Source organism: Ixodes scapularis, unplaced genomic scaffold (assembly GCF_016920785.2).
Source record: "Ixodes scapularis isolate PalLabHiFi unplaced genomic scaffold, ASM1692078v2 PGA_scaffold10__122_contigs__length_95168666, whole genome shotgun sequence".
Lineage (NCBI taxonomy): Eukaryota > Metazoa > Arthropoda > Arachnida > Ixodida > Ixodidae > Ixodes > Ixodes scapularis.
The window spans coordinates 16205101-16231038 of NW_024609836.1; the positions used below are offsets into that span (position 1 = coordinate 16205101).

The 25938-nt window shown below is 45.9% G+C and overlaps 1 protein-coding gene across 1 annotated transcript in view; it reads right to left on the reverse strand.

The window, feature by feature from the left end:
• The window catches only part of LOC120841659, a 43716-nt gene that overhangs the window by 11439 nt on the left and 6339 nt on the right, over nt 1-25938 (reverse strand). Inside the window, exon 2 of the mRNA XM_040212597.2 lies at nt 12316-12434. Within this exon, the coding sequence (XP_040068531.2) occupies nt 12316-12434 (119 nt within the window). The remainder of the gene's footprint in view (nt 1-12315; nt 12435-25938) is intronic.

Sequence of the window (25938 nt, forward strand, 5' to 3'; positions counted from 1 at the left end):
GTGCAGTATTTTGTTTGAAATTTACACACTTAAGGAATTTAGAGTTATAAAGTCAAGTTTTGAATAAGACTACAAAAAAAGGCAATTTCAAAGCGAGATTTAATCCTATGAATAAAATGGGACAACGTCACAAAGAACCAAGGTAGTTAAAGTGTAATACATTTTGTTTTGGATATGAAACACGATTGGAACTTAAACGGTATATTACACGCCGAATAAAAAATGATTTTTTGCAGAAGGAATCACTACGCTACAAACTCTTTGCTAAATAAATGGGTCTTTCGCTCGATAAGTTCTAATTCAATAACAATTTACTCGTAATATTATGCTAATAACATTTGCAAGTCAATTGAGATGAAACCAATGTTACCAGGCATGCTACTAGTTGGCTAACTTGCGTGAAAATCCGCGTCCCCTTTCCTCCCCCCTTCCCCCAACCTGTGCCATCAGTTCAAACTAGCCGCACAAGAATACTCGAATAATCTATTTTTCGCTTTACAAAGGCTTCCTGGCACTAATGTGACCCAGCTATACTGGTGGCACGTAACGCCACTATTCGCGAAGTTTCGTTGCCATCACGTGTCTTTCGAAAATGAAACTGGCTTTTTTCTTTCAGTATTTCCTTTGGAAACTCGATAACATAGTCATATGTATAGCAGTGTTCACATTGTTACAGTAATTTATCCCATGGTGATCATTGTCAAAGCCGGCTCACGAGTACACTGTGGGAACGCGATTTCGACCGGTGATTACCAGCGCCTGCATTTATAGGAATATCCAAACGCTAACAATGTCTGATATCAGCGGGTGCCTCGTGATTTACAACCCCTGCGCGTGGTCCGGATGAACATTCGCGCCATATCACGGGGCCTCTTGTTCTGCTTGGAGCTAAGGGTTTATTTTTCTCAGTTTTTTTCGCGATTTTTATTGCGCGGAGAGTCGCTTGCTTCCTTAAGTTACAAATGTCACGGTGATAGTTCTAAGCTACATTAACCTAAATTACTATTTTCACTGCACCGCCATGTTTTACCTTTCTCTTAGAATGTAATTGTTTTTTGTTTTTTTGTTTTTTTTCCTTAAAAATTTCTTTTGCCTTCTGGCGAGATATATCTTTATTACATTTTGTTCATCACCTGAATTATTCATCTGCTGTGAATGTACGGTTTAGGAAACACGCTGCAGTCTTCAAAAGAATCGCGACTTCAGTCAGCTGTGTAAAATCAGTCTTGTATGCGGTACACCCTACCAGGAAAGAAGTAATCGATTACAATTACAATTAGACTTGGTTAATAATTATTGCATTAGATTACTCGATTACTTCAGAAGAAAATTAACCGACCGTTGCCTGAAAAAGTCATCATTACTCTTCCGATTACTTCAGGTTTCTAAAACGAGGAATGTTTCCGCAGGTTTGAAACCAGGTCTTTTATAGTGTCCATTATTGAATTCAATTCACCAAATTATTTTCACGAATCACAAAGGATTAGGCGGTGAATTAACTGGAGAAACTAAACATTTAATGGGGCGAACCTGTGCCCGAAACAAAATAGAAAATGTTAGCGTCGCAGGCGTCGATGTTCGCAAAACAGCAGGGTCGAACGCTGGCGTTCGACTGATTCCGGCTCGCCATCCGTTGTCCCTTATGTACCCGCGTGGGTTTCTGGAATATTCGGCGTAGAACGTTCGGCGCGTAGAACCATAGCCTCCTAAATACTGACAAAGCCAGGCAGATTGCCACGAGGAGCGGCCGCCTAAATGGAAAATGTGGAGCGGCAGATAACGGATGAGAGGAGAGCCACGTGACTGGCGCCTCGCTGCGGCGTCTCCCAGCGGACCCAAAACACAGAAGTGTGCTTCGGGTCCTCCCCGCTGCAAAAGCTACGCACTGACTTCCAGGTTTCCCGAGAAATGGCTCTTTGATGCTTTGTGGTACCAGATCCTGGTGCTCCAAATCTGCGACCGGACGCTCTATGGCTCCGACGTCGAAGAGCCAGACTTTGTAAGTACACAGCAGGCTATAATAGAACATTCGTACCTTGATCAGACGACAAGGTTCTCGAATTTACGAGAACTAGAAATCAAAATAATAAATAAAAGACGCGCCATTCCGAAGAAACGAACCTGGGGCCTCCGCACAGAAGCCAAGCACGGTAACCACACGGTTACGCATGCACTGGCTCGGCCCGACGCGTGTAACATTATTCTCCCCTTTAAAATGAGCATCGTATCAATGCAACTTGCAGCTAAATAAAGCAGCAAAACACAAAAACAATGGCAAACTACGGAGGCTTGTAAAACACAGTCCTATCCGGAATATGCAAAACACAATTCACGGCCCTCTCGATCGTAGTACTACATAAGGCGCACGGCGTGGACGTCTTCAGGTCTTGTATACGGCGGCGTGTTGAAGTCCGTGTTCCGTTGGGCATCACCTCATAGCTGAGATCCCCGAGCCGACAAAGCACTTCCTAGTGTCCGAAGTAGCGCTTCAGAAGTTTCTCGCTTACACCTCGCCAAGTCCTTACAACGCGGAACGGGCTCCCGTAAAAGTACGGGCGAAACTTTGTGATTGCCCAGAAGACCGCAAGATATTCCTTTCAGTTGTGGAGTATTCTGTATCCGCTTTGGACAGTGTCCGACTTGCGTAGGAGATCACTCGCTCGGTGCCTTCTTGCTCATGAACCACCCCAATTCCGCAGTACCGCGCCAAGTCCTGCGTTACTTGCACTGTATGAATCTCGGTTTCCGCATCTTGATCGAAGTGTTCAAAACAGGAGGAATCTGGAGTCATCACATCAGCCCATCAAATGCCTGCTGTTGCTCCTCAGCCCATTCAAACTTCTGGGCGCCCCTCGTGGAGTTTCTGAGCAGTGCCGAAATCCTTGCGAAATCGCGCCGATAGTATGCACTTAGTCCAAGGAGTCTTCGCACGGACTTCCGGTCTGCCGGCGCTGGAAATGCAGCCACAGCGCGCGTCGTCCCTAGGTCTGCCCGAACGCCATCGTTGCTAACCACTTGGCCAAGGAACTTCATTCAGGTCGTCATACGTGAACCGACACTTCGATGACTTCAGAATGAACCGGCGGTCTGCATGGCTTAGAGAACAGCTCAAAGTCGCCGCAAGTGCTTGTCGAAGTCGCTTGGAAACACTGCGACATCGTCAAGGTAGACGAGACAGCTCTGCCATTTTAGTCGAGCCAGTACAGTGTCCACGACACGTTGAAAAGTTGCTGGTGCCGTTCATAGTCCAAAGGGCATCACCTTGAACTCGTACCGTTCATCTGTCGTGACGAAGGCTGTCTTCTCTCGGTCCCGTTCGTCGACTCCGATCTGCCAGTAGATCCATCGGTGAAAAATATTGAGAGTGGCGTAACCGGTATAGCGTCTGTGCGGGGGATTGTGTAGAAGTCTTTCTTTGTCACCGTGTTCAGTTGACGATAGTCCACGCAGAACCTAAGCGTTCCGCGCTTCTTAACCAGTACGGCTGGAGAGGCCCACGGGCTCTTTAATTAAAGGCTGGATTATGTCGTCGTTCAGAATTTCTTGCCCTTGCTCCTAGATGTCCTCCCTTTTTTTTTTTAGAGAGACGTGGTATGGCTATCGATACACAGGGAGCGCGTCGTCGTCGGTACTAAGGCGATGTTTTGCCATTGGTGTTTGGCGAACTTCCAACGGCGTGCAAAACAGTCACTGTATTCGGCGAGGTGATCAACCAGTTGCCGGCGCTTGGGAGCTCGGGGTCGATGTCGAGCGGCGGCGGCGACGTGCTTTTCTGCCGTGACGACGAGGTTTCCTCGGAGATTGCGGTGACTACGGCTGGCGCCTAAAGCACCTCGACGTGTCCCACGGTGGTACATTTCGTTAGGTGCTGCGGCTCCTCTCGAAAGTTGGTCACAAGAACAGTTGTCCGTGCTTCGTGGAGATCCGTTGCGCCTCGCGCGACGCCAATTCCTTTTTCAAGGAGCAGTTGGACGCTGCCTTCCAGACGAGCTTCACCGTACATGGCTGCGTCGGTTATGACGGTGACGAAAACACGAGACCGCGGTGGTAGGTTCACATGGTCGGCGATAACTCAGATCGCGGTTGACGTCGTGTTGGTCTCCACCAGTGGCAGGACAGGCTTTAGCAGCGTCAACTGGTTTGCCCCAAGGTCGATGATGGCGCCATACGCGCAGAGAAAGGCCATTCCGAAAATAACGTTCCTCACACAATCTTGCAGAGCGACGAACTTGACAAGGCATGTCTCGCCGTGAATTTCGACGCGAGCAGGTCACCTTCCGACTGGAGCGATGAGGTGTCCTTAAGCGGTTCGTATCTGCGGCAGATCCCACGGCGTTGTCACTTTTTGAAGGCGGCGAGAGAGCCTCCTACTTTAGACTGAGTAGTCTGCTCCGGTATTCACGAGTGCCGATGCGTTGCGGCCTTCGACATCAACGTTAAAGTAGTTGGGCGCTTGCGCGTGTCGTGTCGGAGCGTCGTTGCGATGCGTGGCGTCGGAAGAGTGAGGGCGCTCCGACGTTCGTGAAGGCTCTTTACGTCGTCCGTCCACGGCAACTTCACCTCCGAGTTGCCGCGCTTAGTTTTCTCGGCAAGACAAGGGTGACAGGCTCTCATGACTGGGTCGGTGCATTGGTGAAGGTGGACGTCGTGGTGACGGTCATCGGGACGCTAGGCGACGGACAGGGGTGGAAGGCTGAAGTCGTCGAAGGCACTTCTTAGTCTCCTGTGGGTGCTCACCATAACGTGGGCGTGGGTCCCTCACGCGGAAGCCGCGCAGCCCTTTTTGCCGGCAGGAAAAATAGCGGTAAATATGATCGGCTTTCCCGCAGTGGCAGCGCAAAGGGCGTCGATTGGCCGTCCTCCACACGTCAATCTTCGTCGGCGAGTGTCGCTCCGGGTGGACGTACCGGACTTCTCCTTCCTGACGTCGAGGATACTGCGGCATCGGAGGTTCTCGTCGAGGTGGTGCCGTGGCCTGGCGGTTAGCTTGCGGCGGCCGTTTGGCCATGTTTTCTCGATGAGAGGGACAAGAGTGCAGTTCTGAGCAGCTGCAGGCGTTTAAAAGGTTCAAGGTTCAGTATTTCTGAGGACTTCTCGCCACGTGTCCAGTAGATTAGGAAACAGCTCTGGGACAGCGCTAAGGAATTAAAAAAGAACAGAGACAAAGTCATTCTCTCTTTCGATTAAAGTAAAATAAATAGACAAGTATTCATCTGGGATGATACTGCAAATACGAGAGTTTCCCTCTATACTGCCACGCATCAGGATCCTGCCTGATGGTTAGCGCATGGAAATACGTACTCTCCCCCTCTCCCCGAAGTTGCAGTGAAAGGGGCAGTTTGTACAACTAGCACGAAACTTGGAGTAAAAAACCTGAATGCAAGGAGCGTTGTCAATAAAACGACCGACTTCGAAAGCATTATTTCTACTTTCGACCCCGACATATTGTTCATAACCCAAACCTGAATAAGGGATAGTATTTCTGATTGCGAAATCGTTCCCCCAACGCACAAAGATATCCGGAAAGATCGCTCTTCAAAAGGGGGAGGGGTCGCTATAGTTCTGAAAGGAGGAATGGAATTTTCTGTGCTGCCTAATATTACACCCATCGAAGCGGTGGGGGTGACAGCGTCGCTTTTATCATCCTGTATTTTGGTGGGTGTCCATCTTGTGCTGACAGTGAGGTATTGAACGATTTACACGATTTTGTGCATAAAGAGTAAAAACACAACATAAATACGATTTTGGGAGGTGACTTTAATCTTCCAAATATGTACTGGGAAACAACGACCTCAATGTCAGGGTGTCGCCACTCCGAAGTTTTGATCGACTTAGCGTTCTCTAGCAACCTTGTTCGGATGGCAACGAGTCCCACGAGGGTTACTGAAACCACCAGTTCTCTCCTTGATTTGGTGTTTGTTTCTAATATTCTGTGTGTTGCAGATAACCATTGTGCAGTTGTAGATGGAATATCAGATCACCGCATGATCGCAGAAAGTATCTTAGATTTTCTTGAGTTGTCCTTCGACAGGTTTTCCGATTTATCTACCTGCACTAACTGTGATATAAACCAATTATGGCATTTCTTCTAAGAAACTGTAAACACGTGTATAGAGCGCTTTGTGCCAACAAGGAAAAAGAATACTAGAGAGCGTAGTCCTTGAGTAACGATGGAGATTCTACTAGTAAAACGCCAAGCAAAAACACAACAAGACGTGTAAAGGCAAAACAAAGGTAGCCGTGCTGCGTATAAAACTTAAATCTATAATAAATATCCAGGTATCAGTACTACAACGTTAAAACGTCCAACTTCCTGCTTAACGATCCAGTTAAATTTTGGTGGCATTTATTGGGCACGAGACAGCATGCAACCAAGATTAATGATTGTGGAAGAGAAGTTGTAGGCAAATCAGCTATCGCTAAAACATTTAATAACTATTTCTCTTCGGTATTTACGATTAACGGCGGCGGGTCACCTGAATACAGGAAAAGTGCAATAGGAATACCGGAGGTCCAGGTGACGCAGGAAGGCATTTTCGAAGCACTTCTAGATTTAAACACAAAGAAAAATCAAGTGGTCCAGACAATGTCCCAAACGCATTTCTGAAAATATACGGCGAATGGTGCTCTAAATTTATTTTTATTATATTCAGTAATATGCTTGAACAGGCTATTGTACCGGATCAGTGGAAAACTGAAAAGGTAATACCAATTCATAAAGCCGGTGACAGGCTTCAAGTGTGTAACTGTAGACCGATTTCTTTGCTTTGTTTTTGCAGCAAGGTTCTCGAACATTTTTTATTCAAGCATCTCGTGACTGACTTTGAGGCAAATAACTTCATATCGGATTATCAGCTTGGCCTTAGGCGCGGCTTCTTGACGGTTACGCAGCTTCTTCATACTGTAAATGCGTTTGCAAAAGTTCTTGACAAGGGGGGCCAGGTGGATGTTATTTTCTTGGATTTTGCAAAAGCGTTCGATCTAGTACCTCATCAAAAGCTGCGGATAAAACTTAAGACTCTCCTAGACAATGAAAGACTCGTGCCGTGGTTATATCCATACGTAAGCAATCGTCATCAATTTGTAGAGGTCGGAGGAGTAATTTCCCCGACTATCCCGGTTATTTCTGGTGTGCCCCAGAGGTCTGCGCTCGGGCCTTTGCTTGTTCTAGTCTACATAAATGATCTTACTGTTGATGACAGCGTACAATGCCGGTTTTATTCGGACGACTGCGCATTGTTTTCAGAGGTAGGTTCGAGAAGTAATCAGGTAAAGCAAAATAACTATCCAACAGTATAACGCCATGGTACACAAATTGGCAGATGTCGCTGAACAGTTCTAGGTGTGTATACATGTGCGTCACAGGCAGGAAAACGCCCCTTGGTTTTAGCTACACCATCAACAACCATTCCTTAGAAACGGTCAATGAATACAAATATCTCGGTGTTATAATCACGTCAAAACTCAATTTAAACAGTCATGTAGCATGGATTGTGCAAAAAGCGATGGTGAAACTTTGGATCTTAAAAGAAAACTAAGACATTGTTTTAACCAAAAACAACACTAGCAGCGTACAGCACTACCGTACGCCGTGCGCTGGAGTATCCTGACGTGGTATGGGATCGCACTTCCAAAATAAACGTAAACCTAATTAAGGGACTTCAGAAGAAAGCACTTCGATTTGCGTACAACGAATACAGAAGAAAGAGTTAAATTATAAATTTATACAACTTATCAAAAGTGCCTCGTCTTGAAACCTGTCGCAACATAAATCGTCTTAAGCTTCTTTATACTATCGTGCACAACTCTTCGCGCATGTCATTCGAAAAGTATATGGAGTACAACTCAAGCTGGCACACGCGCAACAAGCACTCGAAAACTATTGTGGCCCCTTTCTGTAGAACTGACTCTCTAAAAAATAGCTTTTTCACGCGAACAATCAATGACTAGAATAGTTTGCAGCCACAATGTCATCACTTGCAGCAATGATAGAACAAATTTTTTTCGCGGCGACTGCAGAAGGCATATTAGGTTATTATTGTTGCGAGTTATTTGTTTCTCCTTTCGTTTTTATGGCCGTTGTTGTTGTCACTGTTTTTTTTTTTTTTGTCGTTTTTGTGTGTGCGCGATTGGTACCGTTTACTCGAGAGTTGATAGTGTCAAGTGAATCGATGTCACTTTTTTTCTACCATGATTTAACACTTTTTCTTTTTTGATCGCCGATGAGTTGTCATGTATCCTTGTTGCGTGCTAGGTTATCGTGCTCTTTTGTGTGTCTGTTTATACCACCCCTGCCTTTATAGACCAACACCCTGTTTACAAGCAAGCCGGCGTTTGCCCACACCTGGTGTGGGCACTGCGCATGCGCAGAAACCTGATTCGCGTGAACGGAAGCGTCTGCGCATGGGCAGTACCGTCAACGGCGCCACCGCAGCTGCGTGACGTCAGGGCCGAGTGTTGGTCGATATCCAAATAAATAAATAAATAAATAAAATGGCAGCCTAGTTCAACGCCGGTTCCTATGGGGACGTGGTATTGATGAGAACTTCAGGCTGGAAGGCTCGGTGAATCTCCTCTTGAAAACCTCGGTGAGCGATAGTGAAGACGGGCGATCCGCCAAGGGAAGCATCTTGAGGAGCTCTTCCCGGACGACTTCACGGATGATGTCGCGAATGCCGGAGATGCTAGGGATGATGTCGTAGCCCATTGCAGAAGAAGCAGCGATGCCCGAATGCCGATGGTAGTGGCTGGCTCTTGCGAGGGGGCACGTTCCATGCTCGAGGCTTCCTTGACGAAATCTTCGACGGTGGATAGGGGTTGCGAAAAAGACCACCGAAGATGTCATCCTTTGCACCTCGCATCAGGATCCGTAGCGTCTTTGCGTCGATGGCTTCAGGATCGGCGCGAGCGATCAGGAGCAGAACATCCTCGACGAAACTGGTGATAGTGTCCTTTGCATCCTGGGTCCTCATTCGAAGAACGTTCTCGGCCCTCTGCCGTTGATACTGGTTGGTGAATGTCCGTCTCAGCTCATCCTTGCAGGCGGTTCACGAGATCAAGGAAGTTTAGAGATTTTTGAACCAGTGCCTGGCCGTTTCTTCGAGCGCGAAGTAAAGAGTCTCCAGGCGCTCTTCGTCAGTCCATCGGTTGTGCTGGGCCACTCTCTCGTACTGCTGTAGCCAGTCGTCTACGTCTCCATAAGGCTCACATGAAAGGACGCGGGCGTACGGGCACCGCCGGGTAGGACAACGACCGGTGGAGTGCTCATCGACGCGGTCTTTTTCTTCAGCCTCTACGGTAGGAGTGGGAATTGATAGGGTTGTCCTTTGGAACGGCGGCTTGTTCGGTCTTCGGAGTCTTCGGTGAAGGGTAGCCATCCGGGGCTGAGCACCTCACCTGGCCGGGGTGTGTCTTCGGAGGTGTACGTTTCAAAAGCATAGAATGTAATACCCAGCACCTCCACTAAAATGTCACGAATGTCAAATGATGAGGAGGTGAATTAACTCGAGAGACTAAGCACCAACTTTGACAAACTTGTGCCTAAAACAAAAAAAAAAAAGGAAAAGGCTAGCGTCGCCGGCGTCGGTGGCGGCGAAACAGCAGGGTCGATCGCTGGGGCGAGACTGCCTCCAGCTCGCCACGCTGAGTCCCTTGTGTACCAGCGTGGGTTTCCCAAATATTTGGCGTAGAACATTCATACCTCAATCAGACGACAAGGTTCTCGAACTTACGAGAACGCTGAATAGAAAGGATAAATAAAAGACACGCCACTTCCAGGGATTGCACCCGAGGATTCTGCACAAAAGCCAAGCACGGTAACCACTCGGCCACTCACGGGCTCCATCGGCGACGCGCGTGCCAATATAAGCTGCTTATCTTCTTTATTCATCAAATTTGGTAAACCATCCTCTTGTCGGAGACGTGGTTCGAGAATTTCTAGGTAGGAAACTTGTAGACGAGCAAAGCGCCCCAGTAGAAGGGGAAGAGAAAATAGTAATAGTTACCAGATATTTCAGAGCTTATGAACCTAGTCAGATTACTCTTAAGAGTATCTCCTAAAAACGTAATCAAATGATTACAAACATACTACAAAAAGTAATCGAATTCAAGTAATTCGATTACATGCAACGCGTACCTTACAAGTTAGGTATAAACGTCAAAGTAAAAAGGAAAGAGGCTGGTGTAGCTCTGGAGCTTTACCAGGTCGGTGGGCCTAAAGGCTGCTTCAGACATCTGCAACAAGCGCGTTATCTACGACTGTGTGCGCTGTAACGGGAAAGACTCGAATAACCGCTCCGCGCCTCTCGTACGCGCTCCTGCAATCTCTGCAACACTGCAACATTGCAAATACTGCAATCACTGCAACACGTCAGCCGTCAGCACGGCGGCCGCTTCGCCATCAGTTGTTTCCACGGTGCCTCTAAGAAGGAGGCGACGCGCTTCCGCTGACTGGCGAACGGAAAATGAACAGCCTGTTTTCTATAGACCTTTCTAAAAGAAAAAAGGCTGCTGGCCGGTTTTATTTTCAGTGTTCGTGCGTATAGCGCATAATTTGCTCGCTTTCCAAAGGGACGAACATGCGCGTGCTGGGCAGAGCAGACCCCACGCTGCGCTGAGGACTTGTAAATATTGCATGGGTGTATAACCTTAAGGTTTATTGATTTTCAGTTTTCCAAGACAGGGCTCGCAGGGTTGAGGGGATAAAAAAAATAAGATACGATACGCCTTTCTCGCCGATTACGACCTTAATGCACGAGTTCACCAGTACAACGAACCTTGCCGCACGATTTTTTTATGATTACAGAAGACGATGTAATTTTAGCAGAGATATAGCGACGTCGAGATATAATATTCCGATCACATAGACGTTGCAATCGTTCAAAACTTCCACCACTAGTCACTTCTCTCGGTTGATACAACGTGTTAGGATTCCCATCCTTCAAAAACGTACCTCAAAACCAGTACGCACCCGTAGTACCTTGAATATGAACACATGCATTGAGTACGTAAGTTAGAAATCCGGGCGATGTTTGAGGACAGATTGTCGAGCTAGACAGACACTACGGCACGAAGAGGAGGAAGAAACTATTAAACAAAAGGCCCAAGTTCAGCGCTCTACAAGAAATACACACACAAAAAAAAGATACTGTCTTAGGCGCCTGGTGGAACATAGGGGATACGGGCCACAAGGGCCCTCCACAATGCCACCGCGTCCGCTCCTTCAGGGGGAGCGAGCCAGTCCTGAAGAAAATAAGGTTAGAAACCGGGAGCGAGAGAGCCAAGGTGTTGCTAGCGGGATAAAAAGGTGCGTGGACACGTGTGGGGTGTCAGGGTAACCTGAGCAGTGAGCGCATCGGGGGAGGAAGATCGGTCTAGATATCGAATGAGGTGAGAGGTGGGGAAGCCGTGTGTCTGGGTTTGAAGAACAAAAGAGGCGTCTTGGCGTGGGAGACGTTTGCAGGGGAGTGCAAATAGGCAGGACTCATCCAGGAACTCTCGAAGGGTTCTGGGGTGACTAGCTCGTTCCTGACGGGATATGTCAGGGGGATGTTTGTGGTTAGGAGAGGGAATCCGGAAGTCTTCCGTTGGGATTGCAGCACGGGAGAGTTGGCCAGCCTACCCGTTGCCCGGCACTACGACGTGGCCTGGAAGCTTCTGGAGTGTACATGTGGAGTGGGTTGTAGGGCCAGATGGACTGAGAGTGTGTGCAGAACGTAGGAAGGAAGGGCGTGGTCAATGAAGTCGCGAAGAGTTTCCTGACAGTCGGTTTGGATGATGCAGTGGCAGGGAGAGCAGTGGCAGAGAATCGCCTAAGCTAAAGCTTGGGATTCGAGGGAGAGGGTGTCGCTACAAGCATACCTGCTGTCTCGAGGGGGCCGCAACGACATCGCCGCACGAGTAGATGCACCTTCTCCTCTAGGACGTGCTGATTTATTATCGCCACACACGACAAAACTCACAGGGAAGGATAGCACTCTATAGGGAACGATGAGCTTGCATTACGCTGACCTCGTCGACAATCGCCACCGAAGCCATGTTTTTCAGCGGATAGCGGGAACCACCACGTGCATGAAATATACGCTGCCGAGCTCTCCTCGACCTATTATTGGTTTGTCAATATGCTCGCTCCGTTTTTTCCCAAAACTTAATTACAAAGTTCGGCACGGCTAAATTTTTTTGCCTTCCGAACGACACGGCCATTTGACGCTTCGCTGCCACGGAAACTCGTCGTTCCAACCGGTTACTATCGTTCGTAGTCGTAACGGTCGTTTGAACACAACTTTGTGAACGGGCCTTAATAACGTTGCGTCTTACCTCGCCACCAACCTTTCCGCACTCTTTGTGAAATTGATTTTCAAGATCTTTTTTACATTCCTTTGGAATGTGGGTCAGATTTTCATTGAGATACCAGTTCCCACGCATTGATTCCGCATCTGAAGAAACAAAAATTTCAATGTACATCTGGGAGAAACATTCACGCAACAGAACACGAGTTTTTATTTTCAGTTATTTCGAACCGCCAGTTATCGACAGGCCAAGGTAGGACTGGGTACAGATTACAAAGAACACATGATCAAAATAATCAGTCAGCAAATAGTGGAAAACATTCGAGGCACGATTTTTTTTTTAGAGGTAAAAATATCTTTGGGTAACTGACACAACTATCAGGCAAGCTATTCCAAGCATCTATATGCCTTACAAAAAAAAAAGTGGTAACTTTCGAACAGCACCTGTAAGAATCAAATGCCTCTTGTGCTTATTTTGTACTTCACAGGAGTCTGATAATTCAATCTATTTATCTTTGTTCAACAATAGGGCATCATTAATAATTTAAATGAACATTTTCACGCGATTTATTTCCTTGTGCATCCATATATTGCTAAACCCAGCTCTACGTCGCAATTGAGTACTCGATGTGCTTCATATATATCATTGTGCAGGCTGTCCACCAAAAAATTCGATTTTCTTTCCTCAATAACTTGTTACAAAGCGAATAAACAAAAAATGGCGGACAAGGACAGACATCTTCCGTTTTTGTTGGTCTTCTTTTTTTCTGTAAAAAGTTATGGAAAACTAAAGTGATCAACGTTCAACTGTTTTTTTTTTTGTTTTTTTTTCACAACAAAAATAAATTACGCATCGCTGAACACTCACTGTTCACCCAAATGTAGCCTTAGATGTTCAGGTCAGGTGCCAAAGTTTTAGAATTAACTATTACTTTCTGCGTAAGTTCATTTCTCAAATTTTCGATTGAAAAATGGCGTCCGATGGAGCTCTCGAATATATGGAGCTGAATGGCGACAGTTACCGGAATTGGGCGAAAACTGAGCCTGTGGTTTTCTATTGAAAGTTTCAAAGATGACTTTTAATTTTTGTGTTTAATGACGGGTAGTTTTAATATTTTGGCCTAAGGCTCGAGCCGTTAGAGCTACATTTGGGCGCAGAATGAGCATTCGGCAATGCTTAGTTTATTTTGTCAAAAAGAAAAACACAAATGTTTTTGGGGAGACGCTGTAGATAAACCTTGGTCTAAATCCTTCGTTGTTTCTCTTTCTTGTTTTTTTTTCGTAACGTGCAGGTTTTTTATAGGGCGCTGACACACTTCACAGTTGGTGAAGTCGAATTTTCAAACGCTGTTTTGAAATTAATGTGATGAGTATCTTAAAGTTCTCCAGAAGTTCCGATGCATGGCCTTTCATGTTTTTTTTTTTTGTTTTGTTTTGTTTTGTTTAGATTGACAGAAAATGCTCACTTGAGGTACAAACGATCAAGTACCTCTAAGTCATTATATTTCGTCACTTGTCGGGGAAGATTCTTCCCAGCAAACAACACTCGGCCAGGGATTTTTCGAGGGTACGTATCTATTCTTACTCCGGACGTAACTTCTATTATTTCGTCCTACTTCCCTGTTCTAGAAAGATCCTGTTTATTCTCACCCCGAACGCTCGACGCTTGAACCTTCTGGGCCGAGTTTTCGACATGCTGCCGAACGCTAGATAAGGAGCTGCGCGGGACTTTGTCGAGTCCGTCTCGCTCTCCCTTGCTGTTAAGCCGCCAAATCGCAGCACGCTTTTCAGCTGCCTCAAAGCTCCTTTTTTATTATGTTTACCGAAGGTTCCCCGATTAAACTTTTATTTTTAGTTAATTATTCATTGTCTTGTCGCGTTCATCCGTGACATAATAATTTGGGGGACGCCGGCTTTAGTCTTTTTGGTACGCGTTATGCAGGTTATACACATTATGTGCCACAAGATCACATCGCAGCCAAAGCATATCGCCTAAAAATTAGACAAGCGAAGACGTCTAACAAGTGCGTCAACCGGCACGCCAACGATGCGGCCACATACGAATCCCTTCATCTGTCCCAGGAGCTCTGTAATCTCCTTTATTGTTTTAAACACGAAAGTGTTGAATCATAATGTTTGTGGTGCCTGAGACTATGGTGCGGGAAAATGAAGACACTTTCAAGACGAAGAAAAAGATGACGGAAGGAGAACGGGTCTAGGCCAAACCGTCGAAAGTCAACTCGTTGACGGCCAGCTCGTCGGCGGCCCATTCGTCGAATAGGACAATTCGTCATCATAGAGCAACTCGTCGAAGGAAAACTCGATAAAGAGGCCAACTGGTCGCCGCTTTTTTAAAACCAAGATATATAACTTTGACATTAGATTTTAATGCAAATACTGCCCTATACACTCCGTGCGACGTGACCGCCGTGCCGCCGCGCGGCCGTTATCGAAGGCAGGCAGTGAGTACCCAGCGAAACGAAACCAAGCTGCCTACCCAGTTGGTACGCATTGTAGTTGGAGCGGTGCGTTGAGCTAGGTTGATAGTATGAACTGCCGCGTCGTTTAGTGCTTCAATAGTTATGCATCGTGTCTCGTGGGTACAAAGTTTTGTAGTTTTTCAATTGGCTGATGTTTATGGGACAGCGGCAGCCATGAACCCGCGCCGTACGACCCAAGAAATTCGGTCTCCCGATCATGTCTGCCACTGTTCTCAGACGTCTAAGACGTCTGACATGTTCTCAGACGTCTAAGTAGTTCAACTACTTTTCTTAAGTTACTGTACTTTAACTACTTTTCTAAGTAGTTTAGTACCTTTCAATTATATTTATATCGGTAATTTCTAGTTTATTTTAATTACTTGTTCCAAGTAATTTCAACTCAAGGTAAATATTACTTTCAAATTTTAGTAGTAAGTTTGATTATCAACAAACATTTCTGCACAAAAAGAAAAAAAGATGTTGGAAGATGAGCTGATATTTCCAAAGTGGCTCAAGCGTCTGGCGTAGGCAGGGGGGGGGGGGGGGATTTACAGGGTCCGAAAACCCCTAAAAGTTTTACGAGCCCCTCACTGCAACAACCCTGCTACGCGAGGCGCGGGGAGAGGACATACACGTGGCAAGTGAGGCCGAGTAATGGCGGCATTAGCACCGAAGACTGGAGTTTTCTTGAGTTTCGAAGCTCTGGGAAACAACGCAGTTGGAGAAAGGGCTTGTTCCCGTTTTTCCCCAATGTAGGAGCTCTCGCGCACTACAGGAGTTCTACACATCGCATCCTCACTCAAAGAAGGCAACAAAATGCAGCAGCCGTTCTGAAGCTCAACTGGTGCTGCTCCCACAGTTTTTGCTGTACTTCAAGAATCGCCTGCTAAAGGGCAACGCAAAGGTCAAGTCTCCGCGTCACTTTCCCTCCCAGAACTCAGAATATGCAGGTCTTTTAAGATTCGGAGATCGTTCGAGAAACCTTAATAATTCCCCCAACGTTTTTACATTAATAAAAATAAACAAGCTGTGCTGGGAAGTATTTTAGGTACATGGTTCTTAAGGTACTACTACTTCAAGCTGTTTTACAAAACTTGTATTTTACTTTGAGTACATGCTCTGAGCATGTACTTATACTTTACTACAGCAGTTTTTTTTTCTGGTACTTTCCGAGGAAATTACAACTCCCGATTTCAAAGTACGTTCCCCAAATCTGAAACTGAAAAATTGCGTATCGTTATATGAGAATAAGTTATCGTCTTTTGAGTCGTCATCTGGTCATATCTCTGAGCGAAGGAATTGTGGCTACAAGACCGATACAAATAAGTGTATTCATTTTGCCCATTCATCCTATATACAGCGTTTATATATACACATATATATATATATATATATGAATTAGTCTACCACAAATTCACTGAGTTCAGGATGAACCTACCTTAACTCAATTAATTTGTGGTACTCGAATTTCAGGATATAAACGCCTCGTCGATTATGTGAAAAAAGTCCAGCGGTTGTACTCTCTAGCAACCGGGAAAGTTTCTCGTCGTAAGCCAGCGTGCCGTGTGATTGATAGAAGATGTAAAATTCTTTTCTTGGAATATATAAGAAGCGGATATTATCTAGATGACCTTGTTATCTTTTCCCCCATCATTATGCAACGCCACCCTCAACGTATCGGCTCGATGAACCAAAGTTCCGTCCGTGCGCGCTTCCGCCGCCACAGCTTCGCACGCGAAAAGGCACCGCAGGCTGTTGAACGCGTCTCACTGTCGAAGGCCAGCACCTCCGTTTGCGGCGCAACGCGCGTTTTTCAAAGCACCGCCTATAGTTCCCGCACGGAGTGTATAATAATCCGTAAAATGGCCGCACGGTAGTCAATCTCCTGTGGGCTTTTTCTTGTCGAAGGTAACAACTTGCCGCTTTCGCCGCCTTCACCGGGCGTGTATCACTTGGGCGCGTGTTAACCTATCTGTGGCTCTTATCCCGCCCATCCATTCACGCCGTTTCGCGGAGACAATCTCAGAATCAGAATCAGAATCGGCTTATTTTTGTCACAGCGCTTTTACACACATGTGACAAGGGGGACCAGGAAAAAAAGCTGCAAGTTTGCAGCTTGACGGGTTCCTGCCCACGAAAACACAGGGCAGAGCGGCACTGTCACCAAAAACACACACACAAAAAAGACACAGTGAAAATAACTTACGTGACATGACATTTAGCAATATATTAAGTATCGTCTCAATACACATTGAAATAGATAGATATAACAAACATAAGAAAAACAATCTATTACCGGCAAGTTTAAATTTTACGGACATTTGACGAAAGTTTACCAACACTCATCTCCAGACACGAAAGAAAAACGCAATAAAGATAACTTATATAAGATATCGTATAAAATAAGTGTCATTGAAAATAGGTTGCGCTTCAAAAACAGACTAAAATAGTAGATATACCAAACATACGACAAACATTTTCACTCAATATAATAAAGCCTGAGCTCTATGGGCACTTAATGAAGGTGAATCAACTTCTTGGGAATATAAGGTGTTCAACAGTGACGGTAATCTCTAACTCAACCTCTGGAAGCCAAAACTAAGTTCTAGATGATGGGATTCTCCAGGGATGCCAATGGCGTGAGGGATGTAAGGATACATTATTTTGATGTTAGCGAGGTCAAAAATTACTGTAATATGTTCTCGTAAGGCACGATGATATGTGACCGTTAATCTATTAGAGTACATGTCAGATACGTCAAGTATTTAGTGCTTTATAAATAAAGGAAGGGAACTATGATCACGTGGGACATTTTCAATTATCCTCATTGCTTTTTTTTTTTGCATTAACCTCAACCTGTCAAAGTTACTTTTTGTTGTTGTCCCCCATACCAGATGGCAATACCAAAGAATTGAATGAAAAAGGGAATTATATACTAATTTGTTTATACTTACAGGAAATACATCCCAATATTTGTTCATTATCCCTACTACTTTACACAGTTTTTTACGGATGTAAGAAACATAATGATTCCACGACAAGTGTTCAGAGAACACAACGTCGAGGGTCTTTACGCTTTCAACGCATTCTACTATATTTGGCCCAAAGTACAAATCACTGGACAACGCGATCCGTGATCCTGGACATTTAAAAAGGACTGCTTTTGTTTTGGACGGGTTTATCGACAGAGAATTTATCGTAACCCAGTGTGTTAACTTGCGTAAAAAATTGTTTTCTTTGGAAGTGAGTAGGTCTTCTCTTGAGTGAGAAAAAAAGAAGCTGGTATCATCAGCATACATAATCAGCTTGGCGGAAGTTTCTATATTTGTAATATCATTGACGTAAATAATAAACAACAGGGGACCTAATATGCTTCCCTGGCCGGGAACCCCAGAAGAAATACGCTGCATGTTGGATGACGAGTTTCCAATCTGAACATATTGGTGGCGATATTGTAGGTAGGAGGCAAGGAGTGATAAGTGAATGCCACGTATACCGTAACATTTTAACTTGTCAAGGAAAGTCTGGTGGCTTATTCGATCGAACGCTTTGCTAAAGTCTATGAAAATCCCTAAAGTTAAAAGTTTATTCTCAAAATTTTCTAATATTAAGTCTTTCTGTACAAGTAAGGCTGTTCCTCTGGATCTATGTTTCCTAAAACCGAATTGTGATTCCGACAACAAGGAGTGTTTGCCCAGAAAATTGAAAAGTCGAGAGCACATAATTTTTTCAATGGGCTTTGAAAATATAGGAAGGATGGAAATTGGACGGTAGTTACTCAGATCATTCCTATCCCCACCTTTATAAAGAACAGAAACTTTAGCAACCTGCATCCTGTTCGGGAAGGTACCGAATGATAATATAAGATTATACAAATGAGTTAAGCACGGAAGTATCAAATCCAAGACAAATTTCACAGGTCCGATTCGGAGATCCTCACAGTCATGACTACGGCCATTTTTTTATGTTTATAATTGTGGAGAAAACTTCGCCTTCATCGGTAGGAGTTAAACAAATGGTTTCATTGCAGGTGGTAAAATTACTTATGGCTGTACTATTATAAGTACTGGTTCCCAGACTGACAAAGTAGTCATTAATTTATTGCTAAGTTCGGTACCGGATACTTCCCTATTGTTACTGGTCATGCTTTCAATACCATCCTGGTTCGGGTTTCGCATTAAGGAGTTCAAACGCTTCCACATAATTTCGGGCTGCCTAAAACAAGACTCATCAAATTTGGCAGAAAAATAACGTTGTTTTGCACGTTTTAACTGCGTATTTACGAAGTTTCTAAATTTTTAGAATTCACGCAACTTTACTTCGTCTCGAGTTTTAAGAAAGGAATCATACAGAAAATTTCTTTTTTTAATTTGTTTCAGAAAATGTGTACTGATCCAGGGCTTTCGAGACTTTTTGTTGACATAAATTGTTTTGTATGGAAACGCTGTGCAGTAGGCACGTTTTAACTCGTTTAAGGAAAGGTCATAGCATTCGTCAGTTGGGAGACGGGACAACTCGTCGAAGGGGGCAACCTTTCGAATTGGCGTAAGAGAGTTAAAAAGAAAAGGTTTGTTTTATCATTTTTCTTACAGTCTTTTGATCTCTTTCGTAAAAAATTTTTGCTTTCCGTTCCCATCGTTCCATGTATAGACCGACTCTCGAAACATAGCCCCATATCTAAAATACAAAGGTTGGTACAAAATGTTTGGTATTGAGTCATCAATATGTGGGTTAATTTCTAGACTATGCGAGACTTCAGCTAATATGGGTCATTTCGAACTGTTGGGCGAGTTGGTGCTGAATCCATTAAAACATGCTGCCACTTGCAACCATGGACAAGGGGATGAACAAGACAACACAACGCGCTATCTTCAGCTGTTTAAGGCTATAAAAAAAAACACGGATATATATGCAGTAGGTTGTCGCGCCCCTCAACCAATCCCTTACCATGACGCGGCTTGCAATAGCTGTCTTGTTATTCCTCAGACCAATCGAAGATACGCTGACGCATTTATAGCCATAACTTCTGATTAATAGATAATTCCACTCGTCGTTCTGGCGCGCCCCGGGATCAACTTTTCCGGAGCGCGCGTCTGTCGTTTGGGATCAACACGGATGTCTCTCTCTCTTGTCGTTTTAAAGCAGCGCCGACTCCGGATCTCGGTTCAGAGTGCCCAGATCTCGATCGGCCTATTTCCCCGGAGCCGAGTGGAAGTCGATCTCTGGGGACCCGTCGCTTCCTGCCTATCCGAGCTTGACGGGAACGGCGGGCGACCAACGGCGGCTGCGAGCATGCAGGCGGTTTTCGGATATGACGAGGGCCCAACGCGATGGGCAATGCAGGGAAGACAGTCGGCCACTCCTGTCATCTTCCGCTGGGGGAGTCAAAGTCCGGGTGGCTCCGCACGGATCACATGCTCCGTAGCGGATTTAAGCCACTGATTCAGAACGACCAGAAGAATTCGCTACTCGTCTGCCTCTCTATAAAAAAAAAACAGCTCGATTGATCGCATAAAACATTACGTATAAATATAATATTTAATAGGTGTCTTGTGTTTTTGATTTGAAATATATGTTCTGTATAAAAAAATATATTCTAAAGACAATCATTATTACATAGAGGAGATAGAGGCTTTTAACCTAGAGATTTTGTTTTATTATTACGTTGCTGGCGGACGGGTACGAGAGCTCTTGCCGTCACTTTTAGGCAAGGAGACAGCACGCAGCGCACAACCCGCAATTTACAGCGTTCGCAAAAATATGAAAGCTAAATACCTACATTTCTAGAGAAGGGGAAAAAGACGAAGTGTTTTAAAAAGACTGTTTTTTTTTTCCCCGCTCCATCTGTTCCATAAAATTATTATATATTATCCGCCAGTTTGGACAGTACGAATTGCAGATATTGTTCGGAATACGCCCCTCGGTGGTGTAGTTTGCCGCACTGGGATTTACTCACCAGTGCTAATGAACCGACCTTGCCATTTCTACCGGCACATCTTCGCTGAACTCGAATCAACACTCTTCCGCCGATCATGGAGCATGCCTTTTTACAACTGTGGCAGTTCAATCGGCGGAGCAGAAAACTCAGCCATGAACCTGAATGCGGACATCACTCCAGGTCAGCAATGCGCCACAACATCACCATGGCGGGTCATTAAGCCATCCACTGACATGTAAATTTCTTATCTTGACAGCAGAGAATGGATTAACCCCAAGTAAGAAGAAAGCAAAAGAAAAACAACCCTAATTACAGCCTTAGCAATGAAAGAATTTGAAGCGGTACAGGAATGCCTGAATGGCTTATTGGTCATAATCACACCGGCCGAGCGGAACACAATACTCACATTGCTAAGCAGCCTAAAAGTGTCCCTCGCCTTGCAAAATTTGTGCCCGAAATGTATCCTCGAGATCATATATAACAGATGTCTGAATTGCATTGCCATGGACACAAGGATTGGCCAGACAGCTCGAACACTCCTAGGTTGCACTGAGCTCTGTGGAGTCGAGATCTTAGCTTACGAATCACTTTCTAGATATTACGCCACTAGAGTAATCAGGGACGTGGACACCACGCTCACTGATGCACAGGTCGCCGACAAATTAAGGTCTCCAGAAAACAGATTTGCGCGACTATGAAGACTAGCCAAAAGTTCAGCGGTAAAGATTTCGTTTACTGAATCAACGCTGCCAAGCTTTGCTCACATCGGCCACGTCCGGCACCCAGTGACTTTATTCAAGGAAAACGCAACACAGTGCCGCAAGTGCTACCGTTATTGGAATCGAGAAGCAGCCTGCAAGCAGAACCCAGTATGCAGCCGCTGCAGTGGTACGCATGAAAACATAGATAGCTGTTCTAAGTAATAAAAGTGCACCAAGTGCAGAGACACTCACATGGCTACTTCACCATGATGTTTAAGACGCAAAAAGAGGCAGAAACCAGCAATTACGCCAGACAATACGCAGTCAATTTCCGCACTGCTAGAACCAGGGTGTATAAAACCGAATGGGCCCAACTAGCCAGAAAGGATGAACAGCGCTCTCCAACTCCACAGATAAACTTGAGTAGCACGCACGAGAACCAGCCTTCAAAAAGGGCTTCGTACGTTGCACTCACTAAGGGGTCAAATGAAAACAGATCAAACTCAAGCCCGACTAGCCCGGTGCACCTTTCAAATCAGTTACCACATTACACGTTTCCCAAAGTTATTGGGTTTGCTTTGAAAAATTCAATACAAGGCAATTCACCGGAAAAAAACACACCACCTGTTTAAACCGACACATCTTCAGTCAAGAGACAGATTCCGTTTCTTCAAACACCCTTGTTACACTATCCAACCTGGCGAAGAACCAAACAGCGGCATAAACTCTGTGTTTTCCCTGCAATACCTTACATCAGCCCTCGGCAAGCAAGCGGAACAGGACACCGTACCCCGAACGTGTTACCTATGGGATGCTCCGCAACCTGCCGGGCATGAAGATGGAAGAATATCTCGCCTTAATGAATGAAGCGTAGAAACAGGCTCTATACAGCCAGGGTGGATAGAACCCCACGCCATCACCATCCCCAAGCCAGGCAAACTCACCACCACGATCACCAACCTTCGCCCGAATTCCATGACATCAGGCTTTGGTGAGTTGACGGAGATCATGGCCCTCCAACGGTTCGTGTGGCACCTAGCCCTTTCCTGGGCGCAATTTTTGTCCAAAGACGCACTTCCGTGGTCGTTTTTTTTTTCGGTGCTATAGCAATGAAGATACACTAGTTTATTGTCGCAATGTAAGACTTATAATAAATAGTAGCTCACACTTTAAAACATCTGCGGCACGCTCATTTGAGGCTGAACAAAACGAAAAGGACTACAACTTCAAATTGTCAACTCTCTAGTACTTCTTCACAGTGTGGTAGTCCTTGAAGCATAGCAGGCTTCCACACGCACGTCCTTGTCACAGTCGGGGCACATGAACATTGTGTCCTTTCCTTGCTTCGGTCTCAAAGCTGTGTTGGCACACACGTGGCACCTTCGTTGGGTGCGGTTGCCTTTCGCTGAGGTTTGTGGCACCCTTTCAAGGAAGTGTCGGGCTGTCAGTCTCGTTGGACTGTCTCCGCTGGGCCTTCAACTCTTCCGCCTCTCCGTGTGATGCTCCTCAACTAGCTGTTACACGACTCTCCTTCTGAACTCGGAAAATGCGATCTTGTGGGCAATCATTTTACGATGGAGAGGGAACGCGTTCAAGAGAAACATATCCAGAAGTTGAAATGAACTTTTTATACCTCTTCAGCGTCCTGATGCTTTCAGTGAAGCTTAGCTGCACGTCCACATTGTTCACGAGTCCCATCTTCTAGCTGTACTCGAGTATGCATGATGGCATTTTCTGTAGAGTGCCTGTTCCTCTGTTTACCTTGCCAGTGTCCTCAATACGACCTCCACGCATTAAGGTCAACATGTGCACTTCTCTCAATGCCAGAGGTGTATCGGTGTGAAAGGGCTGTACTTCTCCCTTTCTCATCATTTTTTTTAAATTGTGAAGTCTCTTTTTGTTTTGTAGCACCGTTCCGCAAGTATTGGTTTGCTTCCCTTGAAGGTACTGGAAGATTGCCGGACTAGTCTACCAGTTGTCTACGAAAAGGGAATACCCCTTTCCGAGATAGTGGGTGTGCAACGCGAGGACAACCAAGCCCGAAAGTCCCAACTCCTTAATCAGCGTCATTTTCGTGCAAACTTTCATGGAAAGATGTATCCGGTCTTCACGTCGCACAAAACAAGCATCTTCACTCCGAAACGGTGCCTTTTGTAAGGAAGGTACACACGAAATGAAAGACGTCCTCTCCAAGGCATCATCGACTCATCAATACAGAGATCTTGATATAGGACCAGCAGACTCGCAAGCTTTGCCTGAAGCGTTTTCATGAGTGGCCTGATTTTTCTTAGGCAATCTGCTGCATGAGTTCTGGCACTGGAATAGAGCACTATCAGCAAAAGGCGGAAACGATTTACTGAAAAAAAGCGCTAAAAGAGAAGAGGTCTGAGTCATTGGTTCGATGATCCAGTAGTCCCTCAAAGCATTTTTTCGGATGAGCCCCATCAGCAGTACAGCTGCTACAAAGCAGTAGATTTCAGAGAGACCAACATCTACCCACACTTTCAGTCGAGATGTGCGTGCGAGGTCGGGGTGAGCAATCAGCTGGCGCGCGTAGTCATTAGTCTTGTTTGCAATCAAAGACACAACTCCCTCGTCGAAGTAGAATGTGAAATAGTCTGCTGCTTTGGCATCTGGCTGGAGTAGAGTGCCTGCAGGCTGTCCGGAATGCGACGCGTCAAATGGAGATATGGATGGGGAGAAATCTTCTCCTTTTCTTTTTCCAGTTAATTACGTTTTGACGCGCCCACTTCCGAGACGGTCCAGCAGACGGTGCGGCTGTGCCAGACTCCTACTCCCAGCAGATTTCCAGTTGTTCGTCGGCTGTCGAGCTGTCATCCGACTCAGAGTCCGAGAAGGGTTCAAAGTCTCAACCCGAAGAGCCATCGCTCCAATCTCCGCTACCTCCGGAGCAGCCGGCACGCGTGGCCATCTGGAAAGTATTACGTGCACGGAGTACTGTTTCGCAATTTCAAAAAGCCGCCCAGCAAACACGACGGGGCAGTTATATGGAAGTATTTCCTTATAAACCTACCAGATGTCAGCACGTCCGCGCGAACGTGCCCGTTCAAGCACAGGCGGACATTTCGGAATGAGCAGTCGCGGTCGTACATGTCCAGTGGCCCAATTTTTTAATAATATCAAGCGAGCGCCGACCGCCGGGACGGCCAGTGCCGTACCGCGGAGGCGTGCGGCGATACGGGAGAGATTAAGCGGGTGCGCCCGAAGCCCTTTCGCGTGAGAACGTCGTCTGCTAGGCTGTTCCGTTGATCGCACACAGCCCCTGCTCCGTAGCAAAGGAAAGGGGGGCAGGGCGCCTGCAATGTCCAAGTGCATCGCGATACGCCCCTCTTGGAATGCGTTCATAATCCTATTGACGGTAGCCAGTATAACCCCGACTGTGGTTGCTACATCCCTTTGCGTCATGCCGCCCATCGACATTCTGACAATACGTTCCCTTGTTTTTATGGGCAGTCAAGGAGGCATAAAAATGTGCGCGCTCCCGCTGATCAAGGAAAGTCTGACTACCCAGTACACTCTAAGAAAAAAAAGAGGAGAAAGGTAGCAACAGCGGCCGTTCCTCCTTGTTGCGGACAAGTTGCCCAGAGAAGGGAGGAACCGAAGTTCAGATGAAAGGAGAAGGCCGAGTTGCTCCTTCTTCAGTTGGCGCAGGGGTAAAACATCGCGCTACTGACCAAGTGGTCAAAGGTTCGATCCCCGGAAGAGCGGGGTTTTTTTGTTTTCGTAAAGTTTTTTTCTTTTCATTTTTATTTACCAAAACACGCATAAACAAACCCAGACCGATGAAAGGAAAATTAAAGTCCTTATTATTCACCGAGACGTTTTCCTCCTTCTCCAGGCAGACGGGAGAAAGCTGTCGCCCTCCCGACTCATCTTCTTTCGGTTTCGTTGTTCGAGCACATCGCGCACCTTGTTTAATAAATTAATGTTGAGTTGATTGAGCTTCAGCGGCAGCAAAGGCCGCCTGTAATTCCGTCTTCTAGTCCAAACGTGCAGAAAATTTCGGTTGCACGGACGTTCTTACCACTAATTTTATCAAACGAGCTAACGAAGCCGCTAGAAACAGCGAAGTTCCGGAGCAGTGCCAGCAGCGCTACTTACACTGGGTAAGACGGCCCTCTCCGATTTGCGGGACACACGCGGAACTACAGTAGCGAAACCACGAGGAACTGTGTCGACGTTTTCGACGTTATGGAAATCGCAGGAACTTCGTCCAAGACAGGCATGTTTTCCTGCCGGCTGCCTGGGTGCCTTCCGTGCTGAGTTCAGTTCTGTTGTCCCGTGCCGAGTGCCAACCGGCGTTCAACGTGATTTTGTATTTCTCAGTTTCAGCAACATCGTCAACGTGGTTTCGTATTTCTGCGTGTCAGCGAAATTGTGATGGCAGTGTTGTGGGTTGTGAACAGAAGGCTGGAATTATCGCCGGTGTGACCGTGTGTTCCCGTATCAGTGGTCTAACAACAAGATGACATGACGTAAACTGTCGGGCATTGATGTCGCTGGTCGGGCCG